This window comes from Tribolium castaneum, chromosome 3, assembly GCF_031307605.1.
Source record: "Tribolium castaneum strain GA2 chromosome 3, icTriCast1.1, whole genome shotgun sequence".
In the NCBI taxonomy this organism is placed as follows: Eukaryota; Metazoa; Arthropoda; class Insecta; order Coleoptera; family Tenebrionidae; genus Tribolium; species Tribolium castaneum.
In genome coordinates, this window is record NC_087396.1 from 8,498,759 (window position 1) to 8,525,847 (window position 27,089).

The 27,089-nt window shown below is 32.7% G+C and overlaps 2 protein-coding genes across 9 annotated transcripts in view; one reads left to right on the forward strand and one right to left on the reverse strand.

The window, feature by feature from the left end:
• Window positions 1-27,089, forward strand: part of LOC103314287 (uncharacterized) — a 132,976-nt gene that overhangs the window by 76,303 nt on the left and 29,584 nt on the right. For 7 of the 8 annotated variants that reach the window (XR_010333617.1, XM_064355929.1, XM_015982230.2 and 4 more), the window contains one exon: window positions 584-902. Coding sequence is in view for 6 of the 8 variants with exons in the window: in XM_064355929.1 (XP_064211999.1) it covers window positions 649-902 (254 nt within the window). In the remaining 2 variants the exon portion in view is untranslated. Of the gene's footprint in view, window positions 1-583; window positions 903-20,468; window positions 20,687-27,089 lie in introns of those variants that run through there. The other variant, XR_010333618.1, reaches the window with a different exon arrangement.
• On the reverse strand, window positions 904-23,088 carry LOC654881 (uncharacterized protein). The gene is made up of 5 exons (XM_961294.5): window positions 22,704-23,088; window positions 14,888-15,135; window positions 14,586-14,832; window positions 1,244-1,572; window positions 904-1,194 (listed from the first exon to the last, which is right to left on the reverse strand). Exons 1-5 carry the CDS (start codon window positions 22,869-22,871, stop codon window positions 1,056-1,058), a joined length of 1,131 nt encoding a protein of 376 aa, XP_966387.2. The 5' UTR covers window positions 22,872-23,088; the 3' UTR covers window positions 904-1,055.

Below are 27,089 nucleotides of genomic sequence, written 5' to 3' on the forward strand. Positions count from 1 at the left end.
TAAATTTCGATTAACTTACGATTAAACAAATTGAATAAATGGATAACTTAAAGTCGAAGCCTAACCAAAGTGGAAATAAAAAGAAGGAATTGGACTAGTTTCGGTATTTATTTATACCATCATCAGCAGTCAAAACATTTTAAAAAACACAGGATAAAACTACGTAAGAATTTACATTTACGTGTTTTTTAAGAACAAAACAATAAAAATGTTACAAATTATTAAAATTTTTCAAAAAGAAAGAAAGTTAAATCTTGTCGAGTTGAAAAGTGAAATGTAAAAAGCTTTTTATCGCCGCATCGGTCCGCTACAATCGTGAGTAGCGGCGTTGCCTTTTTCTCGGCACGGCTTGTTAATTCTCGGTGGCTATGCTTATATAAATGGTGCCGCCCACCCAGTCGTGTCGTACGACTGATTATACGTCCAGATATCCAGCATATGATTTAGAAACATTCTAAATAAACATACGTTCATGAAATTTGTGACCACTTTTTTATTTAGTACACTTACGATAAAACGTAATTAATAATTTTATGTTTATCGGAAAAAGCGAAATTAGTTTACTTATTTATGTTTGTTTCAGAAAGTGGACGGATAACTTACAAATCAGCTTTAGATACCTAGTGTTAACCTGTATGTTCATTTGAGATGATGGATATTGATTTAGAATTCGATTGCTCGGATGGAATCAGTGCATTTCTTCGTTCAAAATTGGATGAAGTTAAATCAGTGAATGCTCACTTAAAGTCATCTTTACAACACCGTCAAGAAATAGCATCAAATTTGCGACGAGAAATTACAAAGAAGTACAGCCAAAATTTTGTAAAATTTGTGAAAGTTTGGAAGAAATCGATAAACGGGAAATACGTGTTGGGGTTCGAAGTGAAGAACGAAAGCGAATCGTAAGTACCAAAATAAAGCAAATCTATATTTAAGGTGTAGTAACATCCTACCTATCACAATATAACAGTGCTAATGCCAAGAATTGATAACAAGTTAAAAACAACGTAAACGTATGTCTATGTATCACAATCTCAAAGTATTGCAAAAAATGCTCAATAGAGTCGCGGCTTGTTTTTACTCTGAGGAAAATCCTTGAGTGTGATGGCCGCGAGTAGAGTAGACGGATCATCGTCAAGTTGTCCTAACTCTAAGTAGCCTTTCAGCGAGTAATTGAACAATTCAAAGTCGTATCTAAAACAAACAATAGGTTTACGCAAATTTTAACAAACGACTTTTTTACCTATATATGTGATACAATTGTAAAATTTGCGACCGCGTTAATTGGGAGTAGTATTTCCGGACTTGTCTAGCGGTTGTCCCATGGCCTGCGTTCCTCCATTGGGGTTCCACCAATCCTTCAAGATGCGCCTTCTTGATGATGTACTGTTGGTCTTCTTGAAGTGTCTCAGTATGCGCGATTATGTCGAAATTGAACATACAGGGTGTGCAAAATTCAGCTATAGGAGTCCAGTGCATGTCCAGAGTTTGACTTTGCTTGACGCAATCGAGGAGGTAAAGCACAAATTCAGGAAATGTGGGCCACTTCTCGGCTTTGAACCCCTTTTGGTGCTAAAATTTGAAGTTACTTTTTTTTTTCAAAGACAACAGACTTTTATTAGCATGTAATTTATCGTAAATAATGAACAAAGACGGTAATTTTTTTGTAAAATAGAAATCGTCTTCTTAGGTTTCAAATTACCAGAGAATAGTATTTGTACTTTAATTGAAGAAGTATAAATTTTTTAGTTAAAAGCGTAAAACATGAAATATTCCTGAACTACTTTACTTGCTGAACTGCCTATTTAGTTTTATAAAATTAATTAAATTATCTAGGTGAATTTAATAATATTCAAGTCCAGAAAATCTTTTCTTTGTATTATTTAGGAACTAATGAATTAAAAGCAGTCGCCCGCGGCTTCGCACGCATGTCCACAACTATTTTGAAACTCAGAAAAATAAAGCAAAATTTTAGTAACAATTAAAAGATAAAAGTTAAAAAATGAGAAAATTTTATATTTAATTCCCAAAATTTAAAAATTTAAACCGGCTTTACGTAAGCAAAAGCTTAAGCTCGAACTGAGCAACCAGGTCTGATTCTACATTGTGCGTTTAAGCTTTGGTTCACGGGAGTTATAGTTCAGTAAACTGCTCACTTAAACCACGGTTCAATTGTACAAATGGTAGTCAATTTTCACTCCCGTGAACTGGGAATTAAGCGGATATTCCCAAGTTGACATGATAAATTGTCTCTGTCTAGCGTTGTCAATTCATGTAATTTTGAAGTCGTTTCGAAAATTCACACAGGATTCACTGGACATTATCAAAAAAAAACCTTTTGTATTTATAAAAATGTATTTATAAAAATTTCAGCTTGAGTGCAGTCCAATGCATCAATGCATTTTGGAAATCGAGCGATGTTGTAAAATTCTCTGCTATTGCTTTGCATCTCTTGATACGTGATTGGTAACTTAATAAAAATGGTTTCTAATCTAACTAAAGCCTTATTGTTAACCCTATACATAATTCTACAAGCAATAGCAGTGTCAATTCCAGAAAAATCTGCATCAACTTGCAAAAACGAGGTTGTGGCGTAAAATCGCAATGTTACGAACGACATAAGTACTGCCGAAAACAAACATTAACCAAAAATTAATGTAATGGAAATCTCACAAATAATTTTAATTTTTGATAATGTACAATGCTTTCATTTCAAAAGGAGCCAGTCTCAATAACTTTTATCATTGAGCGAATCTTATCTTCACGCAAAAACAGGTCGATTAGGATCGCGAGGAGGAAGTTCAAAACCAACATTAGTTACATTTTAGGTTTCATCCCTTAATCGTTAACCACCCCTTACTTTTTTAAACATATTCGGAAAGGGAAAAAATTTGCGTATTTAACTGTCAACCACAGTAGGCCATGATCTGAAACCAATTTAATTTTAATAGAAAAATTGTAGATTAGGAATGCAATGTTGTTTCTTAATTTCTGCATACGACTTCAGATGTGCTGCAGGAGCAGGCATTTTACTAAAATACAAACTCCTGCAAAATATTAGCACACAACACAGTCACAATCGACAACTCACACTTTTAACATTTGTATTTGACGTTTACCAGCCCAAACGTAGGTCGTAGCGTTAATTGTATGCAGCGAAAGACTGACGAATCATTAGTCGAGACATTGCTTACGTCACAGCGCAAATTTTGTATTATTACTAAAAAAGTAACGATTTAAAAAAACTTAGACCGATATTAGTAGACATCATTTTGTCTCTACTTTCAGAATCTGCAATTTTCAAAAACTTTTACTTTCAAGTACAACACTCCATTAAAGCATCCTGTACCAAAAGTAACTCAAAAATATTGTTTTTTAACTTTATATAGATGAGAGGTAATTGTGAAATGTCCCTTGCGTGACAGTTACGTTTCTGCGAGTAGGATTGACCAAAATTCATTGGTAGTGCTCATTTGTCTGATAGAGATCTATGCTTTTGCATCTGTACCCACGTTTAACAGTTTGTTTCTCATTTTTCTCGCGAAACAGACGTCTTCCACGAACGAGTTAAAAGTCTTAAAAGGCTTAACATTTTAAAAAGGTATGTAAAAATTATGTTTTTAAGACTTGAATTCTTGCATTAATTGGATTTAAATCTTTATCTTCTAAAATATCTACATTTTAAATTTCATAAAAATCCATTGACAAATATCTGAGATATCAGGCTTGAGAGTCTTAGCTGAGACACCCTGTATATACATTCGTATGACAGAAAAAAAGGACTATAATACATTGTATATAGAAGAAATCACAAAACTTTTATGGTAGATAACCAAGTTTTAGCTTCTGGCGACAGTTCATGGATTTCATATAGTAATATAGTAATAATTTCATATAATAATAGAACGCATTTACCTTTCAGTTGGATGTGCAATTTCTTCTGAAATGCGATGCAACACAAAATGTACTCCATTTATCGATAAACGGAATCTTTTAATAAATTCTTTATTACTCCATTTGATGAAATGATTATTTACCTGAAGTCGAAATACTTTTCGGGCTCTTTTACTACGCGTAATGTTTATTAGTTCTACTATGTCTTCATCGTATGTCAAAACACCAAATAATAATTGTTTCATTTTTATTTAAATCGGAAGTTGCGAGTATATTGACAGGATTAACTTACTTGAGCTAAGCTTAAACGTCCAAATGTCACCCCTCAAATAATTTTGTATTTGAACTAGGCTTAGTTGATAAGTGTCATTTGTACAATCAGAAAAGTGTATGTTTTTGAGTCTAGTGCAGGTACAAGATGAGCGTAAGCTTAAGCGCTAATTGGGCCTTAAGGATGGAAATTCTAAAAGTCTTATATCCGCATTTTTCACCTTTACCCGAAAATCCAAGTACCAATTTGCATGAATATAATTTTTAAAATTATAGATTTTAATTTAAATTTTACCACCCCGTTTAACCCCCCAGGGGCTGATTTTTCAAAAATACTAAAGCCTAAATACCAATTTTCATGGCTGTAACACTATTATATTTTTTCTCTTATAGGTATGTTGTTGCTTATTCCATATATACGAGTAGAGGTAGTGCACCTTTATTCTACACGTGGTTACTATGGTATATTATTTCATTTAGTTATGGTCTGTTTTTTTATAAACAATTGTCAGTGTCCAAATCGGGTATAAAAGTAGAAGTTGTTCCATATCTGGTGGCGAACTGACAGTGACTTAAAAACTCTTGCAATGTACCCACTTAGTTAAGATAATGAAATACAGGAACGTGCATTTTTTTCTCTAAAATTTACTTAGTTGTCATTTTGACAATAATACATTTTGAGATACATTGAAATGTTACTAATATTAATAATAATTTGTTCATTATTCTTTATCCTTATCCTTATAATTTAATATTATAAGACTAACAGTGGGTTTGAAAGACATTTTATTACAACGGCTATGGGCATTTTTTTTTCAATAGTAAACATATGTTTAATGCCAAAATTCAGTTATTTTTGACAATGCCAGTTCGCCTCCAGATTTGGAATAGGCTTTGGTTCATATCGCCTTAAAAAGGAAAATTGAGAAATTAGATTTAATTACGTACTCGGATTTGGGGTGAGCAATACACCTAGTTAATAATTTTTTTCAATTAAAGCCATACAACATAAATTCGATAGAATAAAGTAGCCATTTGGTAATTTTTTATTCTGTTTGGTGATTTTTTTATTCTATCGGCAAAAGAATTAAACAAAAATTTTTCGATGTACCTATAAGAGAAAACGTTGTATTATCCACTTAAAGAAAAGTTGACATTATCTGCTCGTGATTCCTTTCTGAAACGAGTGCAGAGCACGAGTTTCAGAAACCCATCACTCACAGATAATGAACAATTTTTCTTTACTTGTATATTAAACTCCTATTTCTCTTATAGGTATTATTTGTTCTACAAGTGGTTACTAGGGCAGACTATTTCATTTAGTATTACTTTATCTTACTATAATTGATGGTGATATTTATGTAGAATGTGAAAGAATAACACTTCACTAATGAAGTACACTTTATTCACACACAATCCAGGAACAACTGAACTGTCTCTGAGTTCTAAAACCGAACTATCTGACAGCTTTACTATACAATACAATACATTCTGAGGGAAAATAAATTTCATCCGTATCATGTGCAGTTAGTACAAGAAACTGATTTCGAACGAAGATTAGATTTTTGTCATTTTATCAGAACACAAATGCAGATTGACAATAATTTTGTTCAGAAAATTTTATTGAGTCACGAAGCCAAATTTTGTAACAATGGTAGCGTTAACAAGCACAACTGCCATTGGTATGCTCAAGAAAATCCTCTGTGGATACGTGAAGCACGTTTCCAACGAATTGTTTCGGTAAATGTTTGGTGTGGCATCTTCGGGGACCGCATAATTGGACCTTTTTTCTTCCAAGAAAATTTGACGGGTGAAATCTACTTAATTTTTTTGCAAAACATATTAGGGTCAATTTTGGAAAACTTACCATTGGCTGTCTATCGTGGTTTATGGTTTCAACATGATGAAGTACCCCCACATTATTATAGACATGATAGGCAGTATCTGGACCATATTTATAATAATCAGTGGATTGGTAGAGTAATTCCCCCGTAATTCGGACATGATTCCATTAGACTTTTTTTATGGGGTGCTGTAAAGGAACAAGTGTATGCAACACTCTTTGACACCCTCGAAGAGCTACAGGAACGCATAACCAACGCAATCCACAATGTTTCGCCGGAACTTTTACAGCGTGTTCGAAGGTCTTTCCTCAATAGAGTAGCGGCTTGCGAACAAGCAGGAGGCCAGCATTTTGAACACCTTCTTCGTTAAGAATATTTTTGTCTCCCTTGTTTATCGTTGCCAGTTATGATTTAGAATAAAACTGTTTGCCAACCTTTAATGTTACATTTTTTCATACATTTTGTATTGGAGTTTCGTCAAAAAGACTTCTCTAAACTTTCTTTATCATTCCGCAAAAAAAAATAAATAAATAAATATGCGTATGGTGGTAATGCCATCACCCAAGTGCCACAGTTTTTAGGTCGCATCTACAGCCTCTGACCTGACCTAACGACCACTAACTAGTAGTGACCGGGACCAACGGCTTAACGTCTCCTCCGAAAGACGAGTTAGTTGCGATGTTTTTGGCATTACATTTCCGGTCACACATCCAAGGTTCCGCGAAAACAGAATGACACTAATGACTTTTCTGCGCTAATGTTAGAGTAACATAAGACAATAGATAACTTGAATTCAACTTGCAAATCCTAATTTAAATTGGATCAAAGGCGTAAATGAAATACGTTTTTTGGGTTGCATCGCCAAATCGTCAAGTTCTTTATCTTATCTGAATCACCCTGTATTTACCCGTAATTTTTACAGGATGTGTATTGTTATTATAAATGAAAGAGATTTTTTTCTGACGTTTATAGAACATAACCACTAAATTATTCCAAGACAGGATATGTAAGTATGTGTTATGAAAAATTTAGCAAAAAATTCTAAAAAAAAACCAAAAAATAATCGAAACTAATAACTATTACAAGACTGGGAATAATATTCCAGTTTATCGAACTCTTGTATGGGATGTCAAGTCAAGATGTCAAGTCCAAAAAATCTATCCTTCAAAAATTACCGAAAACATATTAAGTATAAAATTCCCGATATAAGATTGATTTAATTGGCTAAAAACGAACCACGTGAATGAAGTTGAAAATGTTGTGTTTTTTAGAAAGGCACTGGCTAAACAACCGTCGCTGGTATTCTTAATTTATACTAAAAAGATCGTCGTTCGGAGGCATTATCGCCGCACGTATAAAAAGCCGGAGGAATTTTGAATTAAATCGTTATTCTCCGTGGTTTAATATGAATTTATCGATGGATGCCGTCGATCGGCGGTATTCTCTATTTAAAATGTTAAATATCGCCGAAAAATTGTCATACTTAACCTTATATTTTACTCTTTCATTTTCATAGTATCTGTTTACATATTGTCCACCTGAATACATATGTTTACAGGTGGATGCGATTTATACAGATATGACGAAAGCGTTTGATAGAGTGAATCATTGTATATTATTGAAGAAATTGAAGCATATTGGCTTTTGTGATCAACTGCTAATGTTAATACAGTCAATGATTATCGGTAGGGAACAATTTGTTGAGTATGGAAGTTTCAAATCGGAGTTATTTTGTGCTAAAAGTGGAGTTGTGCAAGGTTATAGTCAAGGTCCGCTTTTATTTATTAAATTTAATGATGTTATCAGGGATATGAATAAAAGAATAAAATATTTATACATGCAGATGATCTAAAAATTGCACACACTATTAAATCTTATGAAAATTGTCTAGAATTACAAAATAATATTGATGTCTTAAACTCGTGGTGCCATTATAATCGATTAGAGTTGAACATTAAAAAATGTAAAAAAATCATATTTGCTAGAAAATCTAATTTGATTAACATTTATTATAATATAAATGGTACCGTACTTAAACGTGCAATAAAATTACGGACTTAGGCATAGTTGTGGATAGTGGTTTTACCTTTACACCTCATATTATTCAGCTAACTAGTGGTGCATTAAAGTACGCTGGGCTTTATATGTAGAAATACAAATGAATTTACTAATGTATCTTGCATTAAAACTTTATTTTATGCTCTTAAGCTTGTTAAGCTTTTAAGCTTGAAAATTGTTGTGTTGTTTGATGTCCGTTCTACCAGTTTTATGTAAATGTTTTGGAAAATATTTTAAGAAAATTTTGTAAATACTTATATTTTAAAATTTATAATAGATATCCACTATGATCAAAGTGATCTTTTAAAAAAAGTAAATGAAAGCATTTTATTAACTAGGAGAAATGTTCTATGTATTATTTTTCTGCAAAAACTTTTATGTAGTGAGATTATCAGCTCTGATCTTCTGGATCAAGTGAATATTGTAGTACCTAGAGCTAACAACCGAAATCCTCTTACATTTTATTTTTCCACCCCTAATACCTTTCGTCACCTGAATTCTCCACTTTTTAAATGTTTTAAATTATATAATAATATTACAATAGATTTAGATATTTTCTTCAATAATTTCCAAACTAAAACTGTAAAGATCAAACTACTAGATTATTTTTCTTCGTAAATTATAAAGTTTTGTGAGAATTCATTGTCTCAATTTTTGTCAATTTTGTTCTTCTTTAGTATTTCTTTTTATATATTAATTATTAATTTATTAAATTAATAAAAGCAAAACCGCCTGGAAACTTATTAACAGTGAAATTAAAAATAATAATAAAGCTCATTGCGACATAGATAGTAATTAGTTAAATTCACACTTTTGTTCTATTGCATCTAAATTAACTCAAACACTACCGCCGGTCAACTTGAATCCGCTCGAATTGGTTTCGTCACCTCATAATTTTAGAAAATCATTTTTCCTTGACCCTGTGGGTGAGGAGGAAGTTTTGACAGCCATAAATAATCTGAGCAACTCTGGAACATGCGACATATTTGGCATTAATGCTAAAGTTATAAAATTAAGCAAAGACATTTTAACACCTCTACTTACTTCACTGATTAATAACCAGTGTGAGGAAATTTTATGGGGTGGCCATGAGGCCACAACCGATCAGCTGACTCGTTGTAGGGCTCTCGCGATGTTCATATTTATCGATGAAATGGTCCGTTATAGCGCGTGCATTGGCGTAGTTTACTAGGGGTTTTGTACTATTAATGTTACCGGTTGATTCGTCAGAAACGTTACGATTTGTATATTTTTTTAAAAAGGACTTTAAAGAAGGTTTATTTAGTTATCTACAAAATGTGCTAGAGGTGAAATCGCAGCGTATTTCCCTTTGAAACGTGGTGTGGTTGAAAACATTTCAAGGGCTAAAAATGGTAAATAATTAAAAAAATATTAATTTCACACCAAAGAATACTTTGAAATGAATTACAATTTCGTAATTCAGTTCTACTGGGTCACTTTTATGCTTTTTAAATAAGTACATGAGATAAAAATGTTCTTTTGACTTTTTAGATATTATTAAAACTAACAGAGAGTTAGGGCGGTTAAAAGTAAAGGTAAAATATTAATAGATAAGTGACATTAATTATTTTTTAATTATTTACGAATTACGATTTTTAGCTCTCGAAATGTTATCAAAGGCGATGAACACGCTTCAGAGGGAAATACTGTTCGGTTTCACCTCAGGCGCATTTTGCAGTAATTTTAAATTGCAATAACTTGGTGAGTCTTACAGATAACGAAATGATTTTTGCACCAAAAATTTATTTCAAGTATTAGCTTTATTTCGTGTCGATTATGTGGGAGTCTATTTTTTAAATTAAAAAACTTTCTCGCATCTCGAAAATTTCACTACACAATCATGCAACGTTACAAGAAAATGTAATTTTTTTGGTTTCCCTTTATCAAAACTCAACCTTGTTAAACTACGTATAAATCTGCATTTATTGAAAATTTGTTTGCAAAAAAAACGGTAAACGCAAAATGTGTCCAATTTTAGGTGTTTGCAAATTTTTAGCTAAAACGTCTTTTCAGCCCCTTCGCGAGGGTTGAAACAAAAAATTCTTTGTCTAAACATTTTTTAATACTCTTTCGTAACTTATATCAACAATGCAAGCTGTTCCACAACATTTCGATTTAAAGGTTTATCTGACTGCAAGCGCGCGCCCATGCACTAACCTTCGCCCATAAAATTTCCTCACACTGTTAATAACTGTTTCTCAACTGGCATTTTCCCCGAAATTTTTAAACGTACAAAAGTTATACCTATTTTTAAAAAAGGCAACACTGATAACCCAGATAACTATCGACCAGTCTCCATTGTTCCCATTTTTGGTAAGATAATTGAAATTGTCATTAAGAACAAATTAGTGAATTACTTTGACACGTTAAATGTGCTACATAAAGCTCAATTTGGATTCAGAAAAGGCTGCTCCACCATCCAAGCAGTCAGCAACGTTGTTAATGAAATAATTCAGGGTATTGAGGAAGGTAAACTCATGGCTGCAACATTGTTAGACCTTAGTAAGGCTTTTGATAGTGTGAATAACGACCTGCTTATCCAAAAACTAGAGATTTACGGAATTAGAGGCAAACCCAACAATTTTGTTAAATCATATCTAAGTAACAGAAAACAGATGGTTACAATAGGTGGCAATAAATCAGATATGTGTATAAATCCTCACGGCGTACCTCAGGGTTCCGTACTTGTGCCTGTTTTATTTATAATATATTTAAATGACCTTTGTAATTATTTACTTCCTTTTAAAAGTGTTCTTTATGCTGATGACACAACCTTTATAGTATCAGGTAAAGATAAAACTTCCCTTTAACTAAAGCAGGCAAACTTTGACAGACAAACCAACGTCGTGGTTCGCATCAAACTTCTTGGTGGTAAATTCAGATAAGACCCAGCATATTGACTTTTCTTTTAACAGTAATAATATAACTGGCCACCATGCTAAACTTCTAGGTGTAGTTGTGGATGAAGCTCTAAAGTGTGGAGTTCTCACATTGAAAGCCTATGCCAAAAACTATCTGGTCAAGTTTATCTCATCAGACAATTAAAGAAAGTTTTAAGTTTAGAATGCTTATTAACTGCATACCATTCAATTTTTCACTCACATTGAACCTATGGAATGACTTTTTGGGGTAATGGCTCTCACGGTAATAAAATCTTTAAAATTCAGAAAAGAGCAATTAGGGTCATAGCTAACATTAGCCGCTATGATTCTAGTAGACCGTGGTTTCTAAAATTTAACATAATGACACTTGCTTCAATATATATTTATTTCTCTTTGCTTGAAATCCACCAATCATCCCATAATTTCAATAAACATGCAGACTTTCATAATCATTACACACGATCAGCACAACTACTTCTGCCACCCCGTTTCAAGAGTAGCAGTGCCGTTAGAAATACATTAAACTTCAATCTTTATAATAAGCTTAGTCCAAACACAAAGTCTCTTAAATTAAATGCTTTTAAAACCGTTATTAAAAGGTACCTTATAAATGAATGTTATTATAGTATAAATAAATTTTTATCTAGTTCCCTCGCGATCTAGCTGTCGCTCTATTCGTAATTTATACCTTTTTTATGTAATTTTTCTCCTTTTTGTTATCTGTTTAACTTGATATGTTTATATTTATTATTTCTAATTATATTATAATATCCTAATTAGTATCCATACGTGACGTGTTTAGTTTCTGTGTATTCAGATAAGATGAACGAATAAATTATTATTATTATTATTATTATTATTATTATTATTATTATTATAAATTGGGAAATTAGATTTTCATTACGTACCCGGATTTGGGGTGAGCAGTACACCTAGTTATATAAATTTTTTCAATTAAAGCCATACAACAAAAATTCTATATGGTAGCGCTCAGCTCCGTTTGCGTGTGCGTCATCTGACATTTCTGTCACTACGTTTACATAGAGGGTCATAACGGTGACAAACTATCAAATATTTTTTGAGGTTACGAAGTGTTTAAATTATGAGTTGATACAAAAAATACAGATTCACAAAACAAGAACTAATAAACGCAGAATCAAAAACCTAACGAAACGCAAATCACAAAACACAATAAACGAACGGAAAATACTTGCGATTAAAACGATAACACTTTCGACAACCATGCGACGACGTCTATAATTTACTGTCAATGTCAGGTTGACAAATTCGTGACACTTGACGGTGTTGTCGAAGTGCACATGTAAATTAATGTTCAAGGATACCACCCTTAGATACCCCTTAGTTGTTTAAATTTGCATTGTTTTTGATAATTTTTTATAGATTTGTGTTGGTAATGAAAAAATGAAATTGATGACGCACACGCAAATCGAGCTGACTGCCACTATAGAATAAAGTAGCCATTTAGTGATTTTTTTTATTTTATCCGTGAAAAAATTTAACGAAAATTTCTCGATGTACCTTTAACAAAAAAATTTTGTTTTTAATAAGTTATGCTTAATAAATAAGTAGCAACCTATCTTCAAACACTTTTTCTTTACAAAGACTGCAATCACAGGATGATTACCACATCAACTTAATTTTTTTGCAAAAAAAGTTTATATTGGAATAATTAGACTTGGAGTTAAGTATGACAAAATTTCGGCGGTATTTGGTATTTTAAATAAAAAAAATAATAAATAAATATCAATGTATTTATATCATATCTTTTTAGTATTTTTTTTAGTATTAACTAAGAGTACAGCCGGCGGTCGTTTAGCCAGTGCCTTTCAGAAAAGGCAAAAAAGGCATCAAATATCACATTAAAATTTGTTTCTATTGGCAATGACTATACAGGGTGATTCAAAAAAAATAAAGAGCCTGATGATCTACCGATGCAACCCAAAAAACATAATTCATTTACGCCTTTGATCCAATTTAAATTATGATTTGCAAGTTGTTTTAATCTCTTCATCTTTTTTTTAGTGTTAATCTTGTACACACGTCAAATTTAGAACAAATAACACAACAAATATTCTATAATAATAATATATAATAATTACTATGCAACGATTAAGTATTTACTACTTTAATATTTACATAAATTTTTGCCAACTAATCACAATTTAATCACAAGTTCACTTTTTAAGTCACAATTTTATCGACTAGGGCCGCCGCAATATTGGGACAGTTCTTTCAGTGACCAGGTTTTTCACAGCGCTCGTTAAAAACACCACGACGCTTCCTTCGACGAAAACCGGACATATGATGAGACGCTGCATTCTTGCATACTTTGGTACGGGTAGTCTAAACTATGCTGGGACAACGATGGGTAGCCGGGACGTCGCGACGCACCTATCTCGTGAAATTTATTTTATGTCTGGAGGGTCATCCAGGAATTCTTGATGGTATAATAACCCATTGCCAGTAGTGCCTCTCTGACTTTCCTTTCAAATAGAGTTGGAGCCAGTTTTTTTTATCGTGTCTGGGATCTTGTTATATAGCTTAGGACCACAATGGTTGATGGTATTTTGTAATACTGTGAGCCGATGGTAGGGTGTTGAGAGCGCGTCGGCGTGTTGAATCCAAGTTATCTATCACCTTATGTCACTCTGACATCAGCATAGAGAATGATCATTTGTGTCATTGAGTTCTCGCGAAATGATAGAGAAAGTAGAGAAGTCTTTTCGGTGTAAACGCGAATACAAAATGAAGAAAGAACGAAACACTAAAGGTAGGTAAACAGTTTTCTCAAAATCATAAATTACAACAAGAAACAGGAACACATAAAAATGACTTTTACCGAAAAAAAGCGTCCAAAATGATTTTTCTGAGCATAGTAATGGCAATTGTGCACTATCGTTGTTAGAAAATTGAGATTCATCACTGCATAAAATTTTCTGAAGAAAGTTGTTGTCAACTTGTATTTGTGTTCTGATAAAGAGACAAAACTCTAATCTGCGTTCAAATTCAGTTTTCTTAAATTTTTGTACTAGCAGCACATGATAAGGATGAAATTTATTTTCCCTCAAAATACAACTGAAGTCTGGCTGATGCCTGTTGGTTCTGTGTTATGTAATCTATTACACGAACTTTATTTTCCAAAGTCCTAGCAGTGTGTTTTCTTCTTTTGCAAAGAGGTCAATTTCTATTAAGTTCGCACCCAGGACGTTTAAAAATCATGTCACTAGGATGTTGTCTATACAGTAAACGATATGCAAACAAATTCATTGCAGTAACAGCAATGCAGTGTACAATTATTCAACCAAACTTTGAGCTGCCACCCTTCTAATAGGTTCCAGGACGGAATTATTTATGCATTTCAAAAAAAACAATAGCTTATGTAATTTATACTTTTAATTAGAAATCGTTAATAATTATTTTACAATTTTATCAATCTTATTTAAAAAAATAATTTGGTAAAATGCGACGTTAGCGTTTTTATAGTTTTGAAACAGCTGATACCTACTAATTTTTTTATTGTGAGAATACTTCATTTATCAGTTATTTGTTTTAAAAAGTAAATTGTTTAAAAAGAGTTTTTTTCATTGTGGCTTACCTTCACTTTCGCTCGGTATTTAACGATGATCTCGTTCCCCAATTTTCTGTGGTGCGTGTGAGGCAGAGCGAACATTAGCTTGTCTCTGTAGGCTGATAAGAGTCTCTCCAGTGGATGTCGTGTTATTAAAAATGAAACTGAATTATTGAACGCTTTTTTTAAAAACGGAAGAGACGGCCGAGGATACTTCTGCCGGGCCAAGCTAAGAGGCACCACTTTACTCTTTTTGAGAAAATATGGAGAGTACCTGTGTGGACACAAAAGAGATGAGTTTAAATATTTTTAAGGGCGGAGAGACTAACCCTGCAAGAATGTTGAAGTTGTACATCCACGAGGTGCTCGCAGCTTTGAAAACATTGCACCACACGAGATTGTGTTTGGTGTCGATGAGAAATTCCCAAGGGTTGGGTTTGTGAAGGGAATCATTGCCAGGAACGTTCAAACCCAGTAATTTACAAGCTTTTTGCAAGTGTAGGCGGCGACGTTCGAGGCGCTTTTCCACGCCAGTTAGGTTCTGGAGGTTGGGCTCGAGGTGCTCCACGCTGTCGAACTAGAAAATGTTTTAATCTAGGTTTAATTATGTTCGAAATAAATGAATTCGTCACAAATGTAAGGAAATCATTATGGACCTATCCCATACAATGAAGATCAGTAAGAATCGTTTTAGGCGGAAGTTTCTATTTGTTATGGTCTACTTTAACAAAATGTCGGTAACTAAAGCTGTGGTGGGGATAAGTTTTGTGTAAATGTAATACGAGTAAATGGAAATTTGTTTTTGTTTGATAAAAGGGCGTGCGTACAACTATAAACGTGTCTAATGGATGTACAAATTTAATTTTTTCACAATCATATTTTATAATTGGAGTTTTATCCACATTTATGGAGCATATAAGTGACTTATTAGTTATTATCCACTAGTGGAATAATGGTAGTTTATTATACAAGTAAAAAAAGTTGTTCATTATCTGCGAGTGATGTGTTTCTGAACCGAGTGCGGAGCACGAGCAAATAATGCCAACTTTTCTTTACGTGTATAATACAACGTTTTCTCTTATAGGTACATTAAGAAATTTTTGTTAAATTTGTTCACTAACTAAATGAAATAATGTGCCATCGTAACCACTTGTAGAATAAAGGTGTACTACCTCTACTCATATCTATGAAATAACCAACAAAATTTTTACGAGTAATACCTATAAGAGAAAGTAACTTTAGTCCACTTTTGCCATATTTTAATTTAACTTCAATTAATTCCATTTTGTTAATGTGGTGATTGTGGATAAAACGTTGTATTGCATTTGTGTTTTAGTCGCATTTTATCCACGCAAGAATGTTTAAACACGAGGGCGTGTTAACTACAAGAAATAACTAATGTTATGTGTGTCAAAAATTAAAAAAGATGTCGGAAGTTTGTTACTCTCTAATGTCACCGATGTTGAAAACAATGTTATTATAACTCTATTAAATGTGTGTTCACGATAATCTGTTAATTTACACGATGTGTGTAATTAAATTTCTAAACAAGATGACTTGATGTGGCGTTAAAGTTTAGGTTGCATTACTGAATAATTTAGAAATTTGTGAATGTTTCTATGTTGAGGGAACCCAGACGAGGCTAGAAATTCATGATATTTGGTACAAGTATTCGTAATGTATAAAAGTATAAAAATAGTAGTTTCTCTTATAGGTATTATTAATGTTGTTGCTTATTCCATATATACGAGTAGAGGTAGTACACCTTTATTTTACAAGTGGTTACTATGGTACATTATTTCATTTAGTTATGGTCTGTTTTTTTATAAACAAATTGTCAGTGTCAAAATCGGATAAAAAATTAGTTCATATCGCCTTAAAAGGGAAAATTGAGAAATTATATTTACGTTACGTACCCGGATTTGGGGTGAGCAATACACCTAGTTAATAAATTTCTTCAGTTAAAGCCATTCAACAAAAATTCGATAGAATAAAGTAGTCGTTTGGTGATCTTTTTATTCTATTTGGTGATTTTTTATTCTATTTTAGAAAAAATTTAACAAAAATATCTCGATGTATATAAAAGAAAACGTTGTATTATACACTTAAAGAAAAGTTGGCATTATCTGCTCGTGATTCCTTTCTGAACCCATCTCTCACGGACAATGAACAACTTTTCTTTATTTGTATAATAAACTACTATTACAGAACACGCACTCCGCTACGCTTCGATTGTGATTAATAAAACTCGTGACTAAAATAACTTTTTTGTAATTTGCCGCCATTTTGATATTTTAATAGACATCTTAAAGCACGCAACGTCATCAAGTGTGATGTTATATATAATAGTCATTATTTGACGGAACAATTATCAGTTGCTCTATCAAGAGACGGCATGAATGTGTTAGGTTAGGTACAATCAGCTGTTGCAAAACTATGAAAACGCCAACGTCGCATATTCTCTCAAAATTAGCTGTTATAAATTATTCATGCACTTTAGAAAAATAACGGTACAAATTAAATGCACAGTATTTTATTCAAGCCACAAGTATTTTTGATCAGTAAATATAATAAATGCACAGTAAAAATAATAATTACACAGTAAAAATAATAATTGCGTAGTAAAAATAATAAATGCAAAGTAAAAATTATAGATGCAAAGTAAAAATAATAGCATCTCAAAACTAGAGAGTGTAGAATTCCACATTTCGAATTTTACGTTTTCGAGATTGATCGTTCGAGGGATATGTTTCTTTTTAGGTCGCAGGCGACCACTGCTAGGTCGCTGTAGCTCCATAAAAACTATTGTTCCACGTTTCGAGTTTTACATTTTCGAGGGGTATATTTTCTTTTAGGTCGCTGAGGCGAAGCTGCTGAGCGTTTATTATTTAAACTGTACAAACTGAAACTAGATACTGTGCATATGCAATTTTTTTCACTCGGCAAGTTTTAATAAAATACTGTGCGTGATTTACTTGCCATTTAAGTTTTTTACTGTGCAAAAATGAATTAAATACTGATCATTTATTATTTTTTACTGATCAAAATCGAATTTATTACTGATCGTTTTATTACTACCCAAAAAATAATAGTCAATGTAATTTATTCGTTCAATGAAAGATCTAATCATTAATAAGTAATAACTATTTTACAGTTTTATTAATCTTATTTAAAAAAATAATTCGGTAAAAGGCGACGTTGGCGTTTTTATTATTTTGAAACAGCTTATAATCTATTAATCTTAATCACTAACTAACTAAAAACACTGTATTTTTTTGAAGGGGTGAACAAGCTAGAGAAGACTCCAATTTTTCAAAATTGTAATCGGGTTTGTAAAGGAATATGTATTGTTGGTGACATTTTACTGGCGCAGGCCTCGGAAAATTATGTGAAACCCTGTATTTCGTGATGATCCTAAATTTGTGAAAATTACCGGAAAATATACCTAATCATTAATCACAAATCACAACCAAGTACTAGAAAATTATTTCGACGAAAGAATTTACAATATTTTTTGAATTGACCTAAACATTTTGACCGAAAAATGTTGAAAATTTATTTTCTGATTTCTAGATGTCAATTGCATGCGTCAAATGTCAGTTTCAAAGCGGGGGGTTCAAAAACTTTATTCGCATATAGTTTTTGTTAAAGACCTTGGCAACTTATTTTACCTGTTTTATATTTTCACCTAAATTAATAATATCGTTTGTTTCATACCAGTAAATTCTTTTCAATAATTCCTACGATGAAAAATAAGCGAGGTAATCGCTTGGAAAGAAAAAAATAGTGACGTCATAACCGCCACAGAACTCTTTTATCACACCCTCTCAATCACCAAAAACTAAAACATATTTTGTCTTGAACTGTGCAAAAAGATCTAAGAAATTTTGTTAAGTTTTGATAAATTCGTCAATCACTTATAAGGTCAAAAACAATTGGATTTTAAAATTGGACCCAATGCTCGAAAAGCCGTTATCACGTCATAATTCAAACTTTAAACTGAAATAACTTGAGTTAGAGAGCAGATACAGAGAAGCAGTTTTTATTACTGTAATAAGCGTTTTTCGCTTTGGTAAAATGTTTTGTCAAAAAATCACTATTATGACATCGCACTTGATGACGTTGAGTGTTTTAAGATGCTTATTAAGGCATTAAAATGGCAGCAAATTTCAAAATAGTAAATTAAAAAACAAGTTTTATAAGGGTTGATTTGGCGCACGAATATGGGATGAGTGCGCCAGAACCCTCATAAAACGAGTATCTTATGCTATTTTTATATTTTGCGCCCCTCTTTTTTCTTATTTTAATTAAAAAAAAAATTTTGTCATCTAGGGAATTTTGTGTCAGTTGGTAAAGTTGATACTTGTAAACAGGGACTAATAAAGTGGGTCATTTATTCCATAGGGAATAAATGAACTCTCTCGTCTAGGGGGTGTAACTGTCCATATTTAATCCCTAGGAAATAAATGACCCAGTTTAGTCTCTGTAGACAGAAAGTAAAATATCTATTTTAGTCCCGGAAGTGCAAAAGAAATAGTTTTGAAGTGCAAAAAAAACGCGTAGACACTTCGGGACCAAAGTGCCTAAATCCCTTGATTGAGATTAAATGCTGCACTTTAGACCCTTAAACAGAGTGTTCCGTCTAAACCGCACATTAGAAGTATTGAAAGTTCTAATGAAGATATTTATTGAAACGGTCGTGGTCGAATTGGTTCCCAATAATCTCTATAAGTATAATTCTGTAAAAGGTGATGGTAGAATTGGTTCCCGTATGAGCAGGTAGGTAAAAAGGATTAAGCCAAATATATGTTAATATTTTAGATTCAAAGCTGGTAGACATGTTCAAATAATTATTTTCTTAGCACAAAATCCAACAACAATTTTCATTTATTCATGGCTAACTGATTATTTAAAAAAAGGAGAATGTAAGTTTTTAAGCCCAATGCTCTCCTGTAAATTTCGTAAAATCTTTTGTCAAGTAATGACTATTAAGACATCTCACTTGATGACGTTGCGTTCGTTAATATGTCTATTAATACTATTAAAGCATCAAAATGGAGACAAATTACAAATATAATTTTAACATTTTTCGACATAGTACCCATTATGTTCTATGCGACTTCTCCATCGTTTTGGAAGTACTTGAATACTCGAAGTAATATTTAGCCACACCCTTTAAATTGTTAAAATACGATTTGTTTTTGAACGTTTTGGAACTTGTAAATTTGTTCATACACTTATAAACGCTATTTCTGTTATCATAATACTTTAATCTGATTATCTGCCTACCTGACCGACGGGAACCAATTCGACCATCCCCGTGAACCAATTCGACTATAATTAGAGAGGATTACAAAATTTGGGAACCAATTCGACTCGTCCCATTGAAACTTGGTACCCAGCCATAATCCGTTAAGTTCTGCGTAATGAAAATATTTTTAAAATGGCTTCACTTTCGGTTATACCGGAAGTCCCTGTCAACTTTCTTAAAAGGGAAGCTATGTTTATCACTGCGTTTTTGGATTAGTTGAGTTATTTAAGGAAGTTTTTATCAGCCTTCTCTCTACTTAAGTTTAATTGTTTTTGAGATATTTAAGATTTTTTGAAAATTTTTGGATATGCATCTGCCACTTAAAAAATCGGTAACTCTATTATCTGTAGAGATTTCGCAATCATATTTGGAGAATTAATTGAGAAAGCCTATACCTGTTCTCCAATGTGTTTAAAATTGGAAAAGAAGTTTTTCAAATGGAATGTCCCAATTTTGGAGGATAAGATGGAGGAGAATTTTTTTCTGTATTGATCTCTATTCGCATTCCCTATACCTATTTGTGATAATTTTCTTATTTATTTTTTATTATTTTCTTAATTTTCTTCTATTTCTTACTAACCACAGCTATTTTTGCATAGTTTTTCAGGCGTATCCGAGTTCCTCCCGGCGGTTACTTCTTTACCTGCAGTACCCTTATTAATAGCCGAGTTCCTGCCGAAGTTATCAGCGATTACCGCGGCATCTGTGGTAGCTTGACTGCATTAGCTGTACTCGTAATTATTTACATTACACAGACCAGAGAAGGAAACAATTTTATTTCCAATATTCACAAGGGAAATAAATATAATAAACGACACTTGCAAATTGTTGACCATTTATTGATCCTTTTTTATACCTTTCAATCAAATAAGGTTGTATAAAATCTTCATTGTGAACAATCAATTGTGAATTTAACAATGATTTTTTAGCTTATAATTTGATTAATTGTTGGAATTGCAGACAAGGTGCAGTTTATTTTGTTTTTTTTTATCTACATATTACTACTAAAGTTTAGGGCTTCTTTAAGGCTACAAGGGCAACATTTTTTTTATAAGCCGATTACATTATTTTGTCCTAACTTACTAATAAATAATTACGAAACTATTATTCGTGCATGAACAACGTCGAGAGAAACCATGGTTTGTTGTTTTTTTTTGCTTTGACCCCCTACGGTATTTTTTTCAAATTGAACATAGGAAATAACGGGTACGTTTAGACGTACAGATTGATCCAGAAATACTGAGTCTGTTGGCAACACTGGACTTAAATTTTTAAAGATACCAATTGAGTACGCTCCCAGTTAACAACAATTTAACAATTTAATCTTGTGGGGTTGTATGTACAAAAAATAATTATCAAGAAAAATCGAATTTGGTTGCAATGTTGCATATTACGAGCACAAATACTTTTAAATCTGTACTGAGTATTTCTGGATCAGTCTGTAGTTTAAACTTAAAAAAAAGTTGCAAAGTTACAAAACTACTTTTAGAATAAGAATGAAAGCTTTCACACCCAATCAATCACTTAATTTCCAGTACCAAATAATTGTTATAATTGGCATCGTTAATCCTTTACCGTTCACTAGCTGCTACAACGCTACAACATACCAAAATTTTTTACTGTCGGGAGGAACCAAATTTTAAAAAATGGCAGAGTTAGCGATTTTTGAACTGGAAGGTGCAAATCCAAAAAAAATTGGAAACCCTAAATATTTCGTAAACGGCTAAATTTAGGTATAAGGACAGCTTATGAAAACTACCTTAAAATACCTTTAGTAATCCAAAGAAGCATAAATAATAGCTTATTATAAAAGTAAAGAAAAGAAGGATTCACGAGCAGATAATGCCATCTTTTCTTTAATTGTATATTAAACTACTATTTATGCTTCTTTTTTTATAGGTACATTGAGAATGGTCATTTTATTCTATTAGTAAGATAAAAAATAATTTAATCACATAATGTGCTATAGTAACCAATTGTAGAATAAAGGTGTACTAATTCTACCCGTATCTATGGAATAAGCAACAACATTATTAATACCTATACGAGAAAAAATATCATAACTTTTTATTTAAAAATAAGGAAGTATAGTCGAAAGTGTCACCATCTTGAAAATATTTTCATTGAGCAGGAGCTAAGAGAATATGGTTGAATAAAAATTTTCAGATACTATCATTATTAGAACCACCAATATTGTGGGATTTAGACGGAACAGCCTGTATAATAAATATACTATTAGTTTCTGTCTACAGATACTAAAGTGGGTCATTTACTCCCTAGGGATTAAATATGGACTGAACCCCTTAAAAAGTTCATTTATTCCCTATGGAAATTTTTTACATACCTACTATTATTTAACTATTTTAGTATGACTCTAGTATTTGTTTTATTTTCCAGTTCACCCACTTATGTTCTAATTGTTGCATATTTTTATAATTCGAGTCACCTCGTTACTAATAATAATTATTTCAAAACCTACTCTTTGAACGCAATATATTTTTTTGATTACCATTTTATCATGTGTTTACATTGCGACGCGTCCTCAGCTTTGCAATAAAACCTAGTTGGGTACAATTTTTGCATTAATAAAAATGTTTAAACACATGGCCGTGGCCTTATCACCATGTTATCATGGACTTTTGGCCATGACATGATAACAACATACATTATTAGTTACTATAATAAATTTCATTTAGGGTCGGTTTCACCAACCTCAGTTACATTATTTATTAGTAGAATAAATTCACAGAAACGATTGTTATAATCATAGTAACAACTGTTTATTAAATTTAACCAATATTGGTGAAACCGTTTTTTATTAGAGAGATACTAACCTGCGGCCTGTGATAGGGAGTTTGTTTGACCGGTCTCATGTAGCTATCTGTGGTGACAATGAGCACCAACAGCACCGGCACAATGCAGATGGTGGTGAAGAAGACGACGCACCTGCGAACGGCCCTCCACGCGCTCTCTTCCGGTCTCTTGCGCCTCCGCAACCTCATGATATGAACGCTCCATTCATTTTACTAGGATCTATCTGATTTGTCGGCTCGGATTTTGATAATTATTCACATGGTTTAGTGGAAGACTCGTGATTGAATTGGTTAGGTTTTTCGGTTATCACACACCGGATTTTGGCGGTGTCATGTCGGAACAAGCCTCACTTCTGCTCCAACATGACCGTGGTTTTGAACCGCACTGCAGTTGTACGATGGTGAGGTCGATGCCGACGCGGCTACGATTCTGCGTCGCGGCGCGTCGGCAGGATGCCTAATGACCTGATTAAGGACTGCGGACCAGGGCTTCATATTCGGCTAATTCAAGGAAAAGGAGGACGACTCATGGACAAATGGTTGAAAAATTATTTATTTATTTATTAGTTCGGTAAATACTAGAGAGAACGTTTTTATAGGGTGAGAATTAGACGCACTTTCAAATAGAACAAGACTAAAAACCATTGCCCGGTTGCACAAAAGATAATTGGGCATTAACAAAGCGTTAATCGTCCATCAAAAAATTTGTGCAACACAAAACACCGTTGACGGCTGATTAATCTCTCATCAAATATTTGATGAACGTCAACGAGTCAACGATAATTGTCAATTAATCGTTGATTAACTCTGTTTTCCGTTGCACAAACGCAAATCAACGCAAATGTCTAGTTAATCAGTAATTAACGAATCATCAATTTGATGGCCGAACGACGGGCGATTAATCTCTGATTAACCGTCTTTAACACTTGTTTGAGAATTTACGGTGTTTTTGATAAAATTTTATTAACTAAACTGAACCATTATCTAAGACAATAATAAGAATTAAAGAAGAAAACCTTGAATTTATTTTGTTGGATGAGAATGGTTATGTGCAGAAAATCAGAGATCCTGAGGATGTGTTTGAGATGTTGGTTAATCATGAGTGTAAAAAGCGCTTTAGTTTAAATAAAAACCAGAGATAGAATTGCACCAAAACGCAACTAATCGAATCTCTCAGTGCACAAACAGAATTTTTTTTGCGTTTTTGATTTTTTTGTCTTTTGTAGAACATTTGTAGGGTTGTCACAGAAAGTCACAACACAACGCGCTCATACATGAATTTGTATCGTTTGTTCAATGAAACAATTCGAGGAATAACTCATTTTTAACCAATAACACTTTATTGCTTCCCAATGTGCCAATGCGCATGATTCACTTTTAAACAGCATTGTCCAACAGTTCGAATAACTTAACAAAAAAAAAATGCAAAAACTTTATTAGTTTTAGTTGCAATAAAATCCCAATGTTCAAATCAAGGTTTATTGATTGTGGTAATAAACAACTGTAGATTTCTTTACGCCCTAACTTCATCTACCCTTAAGGCTATTCTCTTGTTTCGCCTTCAGGAATCGCTTCTTGGTCCCTACCCCCTTGGCACTTAGTGGCAAGGCAAAAACCCCCGAAAAAAGAAAACTGGAGAGTTTGCGAACACGTCAAAATTTCACAATGCCAATTTCGCATCTTGCACTGTTTGGGTCTAGAAATTTTCCATAAACTCAAATCACTAGAGTTAACAAATCAACACAATACCACAAACACCATTTCTGGCACCATAAATTGTCTACACCAAACAGAACTTTTTGAAGCCGAAAGAACACAAGTTAAATCGTCAAATAAAGCACCGAGTAAAACCCAAAGTCTGAGAAAACACAATATTAATAAAAAAAATCAGGCTGTCAAATGTGTATCAAATGACAAATTCAAGGCGTAAGGCCTTGTTGCCAAATTGGTTTTTTGCTAATGGATGATTAACGGAGCATCATATGATGAACGATTAAAACATGTGCAAATTGTTTTGTGCAACGTAATCAAAATTAACAAGCCATCAATTTTTGACGGACCATCAAGTGATGGCCGATTAATTTGACTTTTGTGCAACCGAACCGGGCATTTGATACGTACTCCCAATTTATACTTTTTGCTTTTACTCTCATCTAGTTCTCACGCGTTCAGTTCAGATTAAAATAACTTTTTTCGCCAATCGCTATCCAAAATAAATATTTGCGCTTCAAGTTAGCAACGCAAAGTTGACGTTTTCTCAAAACTGTCACTTGTCGCTTTAAAGCGACAAAATGGAAAAAAACGCTCGCTCTTTCATTTATTATTAAAATCGAGTGTCTAGTGATTTATGTAACTAGCTGTGGTAACTGTATTAACCACAGAAAATAAATAATTTCTAATTTTAATTAATTATTTCATGGTTTTGTCCTGAATATTATGGTATATTCTTAATACTTGCGAATGAGAAAAAGTCTTGTGTGTGTGCTTCGAGCGTAAATGTATGTACATTGTCGATTTCGAAAAAATCCCGCGCTCCTTCGTCGCGTGTCAACATTCTCTCAATCGTCAATGTACTACTTTGCGCTCTTAAGGCTAGGTTAAACGTATTCGTCTTATGGCGTTTTCAATGTAAAAGAATTGTGGCTATAATTAAGTTATTTGAAAAGATATCAACATCGTTTCAAAACTCAATGTATCTTAGAAATGATATTTACAAAATGGCCATTAGAAAATTTTAAAAAATCTAGTGCCCAATAAATTATGGCTATTTAAATAAACACGATTTCGAACTAATACACGTATTAAGACACCAAGACTTCAAAATGAAAAAACTCTCCGGCCAATCGATAGAGATTTTTATTTCAAACACCTTGGTATTTTTAATTTTTTTCTGTTATTAAAAATAAGCTTAATATCGCGATAATTTTAATTCATTGGAAGCACAAAATTCCTTGGGCGATGATTTATAGCAGTTGACTAGACAAATCCGCAGAAAGATTTACAATGGGACCGGAGGGTCTGGGTCTGAGTAACAGACCCAAGAGTAGGTACCTGCTAAAAATGATTAGATTTTTCACGTCTCACTTTCTTGTTAGTCTTATTCACCGAAACAATAATGACTTTTGTTTCCGTTGAAAAAGGAATTTGGTCGAGATTAAGAACCAACCCAGAGAAAGTTAAACCATGTAACCAGAAAAGGGATTAGCCGCTTAATAATAATTTAAGGGTTTCACGTTATTTATAATTGGTATTACAATAGGTAACTTGTTTATCTAATAATTTCTTTATCTAAGGCTGGTATTTAGAAAGCACTTTATTTGTGAACACACAATTTTCTATTTCCTAAACTATTTCCTAAACTATAACGCTTTGGAGCTATTGTGTTTTAATGTAAAAATTGATAATAATGATAATAATTATAGCATTAAAAAAATTCGCACGACTTTGTTTCGTCAAAAAATGACACCTACAATAGCGAGCAAAAAATTTTGGACACTTTTGTCATTTCATTGTCAAAAAGGATAGAGTAGTATTGCCCACGATTATGTCGGTGAAATGTCAAATGTGCTCGCCAGTGTACACTCTTATTCTTAATAAAAACCTAATTTACACTTTGTTATTTTTTTAAATATAGCAAATAATATGCTGAAAAGGAATGTTTTAGTTTTCAAAGGCCTCAGCTGTGTGCATGCTATATATTATGATTATGACAGTATAGCAACATTAATGACGTAATTGGTTTTTGAATTATAACGTAATTTTTTATTTTTGTAAATAACAACTGACATTTCTGCTTGTTGTTTTTGATAGTACACTTTTTAGTAATTAAAAAATAAAAATAAAATTAAAATTAAGTAAAAAAAGATGAATAGCAATTGCATAATTGAGTTCTTTGACTTAAAGATTTTTTTGTTAATTCTCTACTCTACCAGTGACCATAGGTTTTTAGAGTGTTATTCGTTATTATACGTTATTCGTTTTTATAAAATTTACATTCTTGGGAAAGTATAGTTATTGCTATTTAAAAGAGAAAACACCAACCCCCTACATTGTAATCTCCCTAAAGTGGTAGGGGGAAGCTTCTGCTAATAAAAGACGTGCAAAACTATGGTAATTTTTAATTACTGTTTAACAGTTCGCTGTGCTATTGTGTGGAGTTTGTGCTTAGTGATATTTTACAAAATGGCTAGATCCAAAGGCAATGGAAGAACTTTGTCTAGTACTAAGAGAAACAAAGCAATGAAAACGTGGGAAATGGCTAGAAAAAAAGGAAGAAAAGTGCAAGCGACAAACGATAAAGGAAATGCTGATTATGGAGAAAATTGCGAAAAACCGGATATGACTCCTGAAATTTTCGAAGAGAACAAAAAGGCGTTTCTTCAAGGATTAGAAAAAACAGATGCCGAA